This window comes from Eimeria acervulina, genomic scaffold, assembly GCF_000499425.1.
Source record: "Eimeria acervulina Houghton genomic scaffold, Eah_scaff889, whole genome shotgun sequence".
In the NCBI taxonomy this organism is placed as follows: domain Eukaryota; phylum Apicomplexa; class Conoidasida; order Eucoccidiorida; family Eimeriidae; genus Eimeria; species Eimeria acervulina.
Window position 1 is genome coordinate 5,873 of NW_013549538.1, and position 5,000 is coordinate 10,872.

The following is a 5,000-nucleotide window of genomic DNA, read 5'->3' on the forward strand; positions in this document are numbered from 1 at the left end:
ATATATATATATATATATATATATATATATATATATATATATATATATCGAGTTCTGAGTGCTGCTGTTTCTGCTGCTGCTGCTGTTGTTGCTGTTGCTAATATTGCTGCTATTGTTGCTGCTGCTAGCGTTGCCTTTGCCGTTATTGTTGCTGCCTTTGCTGTTGTTATTGCTGCTGCTGCTGTTGCTGCTGCATTCTCTTGGCTGATGTTCAACTTGCAGTCATGCTGCTACTGCTCTGTGTGGCGCAGCCCCTGCTGCTGCTGCTGTTGCAGCATCTGCTGCTGCAGTTTGTTGCTGCTGTTTGCTGCAGCAGCTGCGTAGCAGCAGGGCGCTGCCTAGCACTGCAGCAAAGCTTGCAAGGACACACATCAGGTGCAAATAAGCAGCAAATAATATTAATAATAATATTAATAATAATATTATTATTATGTTAAATAATAATATTGTTAATATTACTAACAAATGCTTGTGCCGAAGGACGTGGGGGCCCCTATGAACCCGGGGGGCCCCCCAGCAAACTGCTGCTGCTGCTGTTGCTGCTGCTGTTAGCAGCAGCAACAGATAAAAGAGATATCTGCAAGCGAGTAGAGAGTTTGTCTCACCTTTGATAAACAATTTGTCTGAGCAGGAGTGGAACAGCAGCAGCAACAGCTGCAGCAGCAGCAGCAGCAGCAGCAGCAAACGGACCTCATCGGGGTTAACAGCTGCAGCAGCAAACAGCCGCAGCAGCAGACAACTGCCTCTCTTTTTGCTTTTTCTATGCGTTATATATCTAAGCAAAGTAGCGCCTGAGGCTGCGAGGGGCCCCACACCCCCGGATCCTGCTGCTGTTCCCGCGTGTTAGCAGCAGCAGCAGCAGCAGCAGCAGCAGCAGCAGCAGCAGGTGAGCTGCTGCTCAGTGCTGCCTCAATCCTGCAGGGATAGGCAGGCTGCTGGTTCCCTGCTGCAGCAATGGAGGGAGATGAAGGCGTCGCAGCAGCAACAGCAGCAACAGCAACAGCGGCAGCAACAGCAGCAACAGCAGCAACAGCAGCAGCAACAGCAGCAACAGCATTTGCTGCTGCAGATGCTGCTGCAGCAGCAAATGAAGGGCCCATGAGGCCCTCCGCAGAAAACCTGCTGGCTTCTCTTGCTGCGAAATATCGCGTCCCCGTCGAGCTGCTGCAAGATCTGCAGCAGCAGATGCAGCAGCAGCAACCGCAGCAGCAGCAGCAACAGCAGCAGCAGCAGCAGCGCGAAGTATCCCCAGTTTCGGGTGTAAGTGTTGACTCCTGTTCAGACTCCACGGGTGCAGTGCCAGCAGCAGCAGCAGGGTCAGGATCAGCAGCAGGGTCAGCATCAGGATCAGCAGCAGCAGCAGCAGCAGCAGCAGCGCGCGGGGTAGGTCCTGTTGTTGCTGCTGCTTACACTCGGCTGTACGTACACCTGGTGTCATGGGTACTTGGCCTCTGGGACCCGCAAATGCAGCAGGAGCTGCTTGATGCTGCATTTGCTGTCTTCATGAAAATTTATCAGAGGACGCTGCTCATCAACCCCGCAGAAGGTCTGCTGCTGCTGCTGCTGCTGATGCTGCTGCTGCTGCTGATACTGCTGATACTCCTGATGCTGCTGTTTACGCTGCTCCTGCTGCTGATGCAACTGTTCACGCTGCTGCTGCTGATGGAGCTTGTGCTGCTGCTGCCGCTGCTGCTGCTGTTTGTGCTGCTGCTGCTGTTGGTGCGGCTTATGAATAGTCTGTACGTAGAAAGCTGCTGCTGCTGCTGCTGTGGTGGTGCTACTCCAGCTGCTGTTTCTTCTGCTGCTGCTGCACACAGTCTCTCTGGTGTTATTGTTGCTGGTGTTGCTGCTGCTGCATCTGCTAATCGGAGTTCATTTGCTGTTGCTTGTGCTGCTTGTGCTGCTGCTGCTGCAGCTCGCGAGTTGCTTCGAGTGTATGGACAGCAGCACGCGGGGCGACATGCTGCGTTGCTGCAGCAGCTGCAGCAGCTGCAGCCACAGCACCCGCAGCAGCTGCAGCAGGTGCCGTACTTTCAAGGGGAGGAGAAACCTGCGCTGTATTTATCGGAGTACGTCGATTAGCTGTCTCCTTTTGCTGCATTCAGTTAATCTTACTGTCCCCAGCAGCAGCAATAGCAGCAGCAGCAGCAGCAGCAACAGCAGCAACAGCAGTAGCACCATCCGCAGTATTAGCAACATCATCCGAAACAGCAGAAGCAGCAGCATCAGCATTTGCAGCAGCAGCAGCTCCAGCTTCGCAGGGGGCCCCACACCTCAGAGGCATTGATTACCCGCAGCAGCAGCAGCAGCATCAGCAGCAGCAGCAGCAAGCGTGCATGCGTTGGGTGTATGTGCAGGCGTTCTTTCTTAATGCTGCGGCGCTGGCTATCAGACACACGAAGCCTAGCGCTGGAGTCTTTGCTGCAGCAATCAGTGCGGCTGCTGCAGACACCGCAGGGGGCCCCACACCTCAGAGGCATTGATTACCCGCAGCAGCAGCAGCAGCAGCAGCAACAGCAGCAGCAGCAGCAGCGGCATGTCTTCTGGGGATTACCCAGACAACTGTACAGAGACGATGTACTCCTCACGCTGCCCAATGGAGAGAAAATGAAGGTGCTGCTGCTTTTTGCTGCTGCTGCTGCTGTTGCTGCTGCTGCTGTTGCTGCTGCTGCTGCTGCTGCTGTTGCTGCTGATTATTGTCGTTGTTTGGATTTCTTGCGTCTCTCTTTCTGTCTCCCTCTTCTTCATCTCTCGCTCTGTCTCTCTCTCTGTTTATATTTGCTTTCTTATTTGCTGCTGTCTGTTGCTATGCTGCTGCTGCTGCTGCTGCTGCTGCAGCGCGTGCGGGTAGTCGGCCAAGAGCCCTTGAAGGAGACAGAGTTAGTTGAGCCCCGCTGTCTCCTTCCGCTGCCTGAGGCCTCCACAGAAGCATTTCTGCTTCTCCGAAAGCAACTTAAAGCACATGCAGAAACCAGAGTATGCTGCTGCTGCTGCTGCTGCTGCTGATGCTGATGCTGCTGCTGCTGTTGCTGCTGCTTCTTCTGTTGCTGCTTCTTCTGCTGCTGCTGCTGCTGCTTTTTCCGTTGTTGTTGTTGTTGCTGCTGCTGCTGCTGGTCACGTAGTTGCTGCTCATGCCGCTGCTGCTGCAACTGCGGGTGCGGTTGCTGCTTCTGCTGCTTCTGCTGCTGCTGCTGCTGCTGCTTGTGTGCTGTTGGGGTGAGTATGGTTTTAGCGGCGTGTGGGTATTGACTACGTTCAGTATTTTTGCTGCTGCTGCTGCTTCTGCTGCTGCTGCTGCTGCTGCTGCTGCAGGCTCCGCTGAGTGCAAGCCAGCTGCCTTCTATTTGCTGCTACAGTTTTATGAATACAGAGACAGAGACCTGCAGCATTGCTTTAGGCCGACAGAGACCTCGCTTTGCTGCTCTGGGGGGTGTGGGGCAAATTATCCTTTGGGATCTAGCGCAAAAACCTGTGCGCTGCTGCTGCTGCTGCTGCTGCTGCTCGTGCTGCTGCTGCTGCTGTTGCTGCTGGTGGTGGTGTTGCTGCTGGTTTTGCTGCTGCTTCTGCTGGTGGTGGTACTGCTGCCGCTGCTGATTCTGCTGCTGCTGCTGGTAGTGGTCCTGCTGCTGCTGCTGTTGCTGTTGCTGCTGCGTGTGATTAATGAAGGTTTGCTGCAGCAGTTTGTTTTGCTGCAGCGGGAAGAAGCGAAGGCTTTGGAGGCGCTTCAGCATGGCAGCAGCAACAGCAGCAGCAGCGACATAGAGGAGCGTGCAGATTCTGCTGCTGCTGCAGGGCGTGAGGCTATGGAGGAGGACGGCAGTGTTTCGAAGTCTGAGCGTCGCAGCACGAGCAGCAGCAGCAGCAGCAGCAACAGCAGCAGCAGCAGCAGCACGTGCTGCTACAAGCTAGTGGGGCATGTGGGGAGAGTGCTTGCATTAACATTTGCTGAAGCTGAAGATCGCTGTCTCCTTACTGGAGGCAGCGACGCAATAATAAGGCTGTGGCCTACGCCTTACTCGCAGCAGCTGCAGCAGCTGCAGCAGCAGCAGCAGCAGCAGCAGCGGCAGCAGCAGCAGCGGGTAGATGGGGCTGCTTCAGACGCAGAAGCAGACGAGGACGAAATCGGCTGCACACAAATAAAGCAACTGCAGCAGCAGCAGCAGCAGCAGCTGCAGCTGCTGCCGCTGTGTCAATACAGAGGCGCAAGCCCACCTATATGGAGTCTCTCGGCCAGTCCCTTGGGGTAAGCATAGTCTTGCTGCTGCTGCTGCTGCTGCTGCTGCTGCTGCTGCTGCTGCTGCTGCTGCTGCTGATGGTGATGTTCCTGGAGCTGCGCATAGCATAGAAGCAGCAGCAGCAGCAACAACAACAGTTTCATCACCTGCTGCTTCATCCGCTGCTGCAGCGTTCTTCATTTGTACTGCTCTTGCGCTCCTCTTTCTTCAGCTCTGTGTGCTTCTTGCCTCTGCTGCTGCTGCTGCTGCTGCTACTGCTGCTGCTGCTGCTGCTGCAGGCATTATTTTGCTTCTGGAGGCGGAGACAACGTTGCACGTTTGTGGTGTACATCTCGCTCCTTCCCGCTGCGGCTGCTGCAGCACCCGGGGGGTGCTGCTGACGTTCCTCAGGTGTACATACACCCTAATTCTTCTTTGCTGCTGACTGGGGCTTCAGATGGTGTTGTGCGGCTCTTCGATTTGAGGGCTGCTGATCTTGTAAGGAGCTGGACACCACCGAGAGCAGCAGCAACAACTGCAGCAGCAGCAGCAGCTGCTGCTGCTGCTGCTGGGGCTGGGGCTGTGGGCGGGAAGGATGGTGCTGCTGTTGGAGCAGCAGCAGCAGCAAGGAGCTCCCTAGACACCCCGCTGCGCTGGCCCTTAGATCCGCGGCTACTATCTGGTGCTGGGAGGGTAGCACTAGGAAGCAGCAGCAGCAGCATGAGCAGCAGCAGCGGCTGCTGCAGCAGCAGAGAGGTAACGGCACTCACCGCATCTTCCAATGGA

At 55.4% G+C, this 5,000-nt stretch overlaps 1 protein-coding gene across 1 annotated transcript in view; it reads left to right on the plus strand.

Moving 5' to 3' along the window:
• Positions 1-954: 954 nt before the first annotated feature.
• The window catches only part of EAH_00051460 (Transcription initiation factor TFIID subunit 5, related), a gene marked incomplete at both ends in the record, with an annotated part of 4,922 nt that continues 876 nt past the window's right edge, over positions 955-5,000 (plus strand). Inside the window, 6 exons of the mRNA XM_013394179.1 lie at positions 955-1,546; positions 1,916-2,069; positions 2,358-2,613; positions 2,839-2,976; positions 3,696-4,243; positions 4,514-5,000. The exon at positions 4,514-5,000 is cut by the window's right edge and continues 19 nt beyond it. Of these exons, the coding sequence (XP_013249633.1) occupies positions 955-1,546; positions 1,916-2,069; positions 2,358-2,613; positions 2,839-2,976; positions 3,696-4,243; positions 4,514-5,000 (2,175 nt within the window). The remainder of the gene's footprint in view (positions 1,547-1,915; positions 2,070-2,357; positions 2,614-2,838; positions 2,977-3,695; positions 4,244-4,513) is intronic.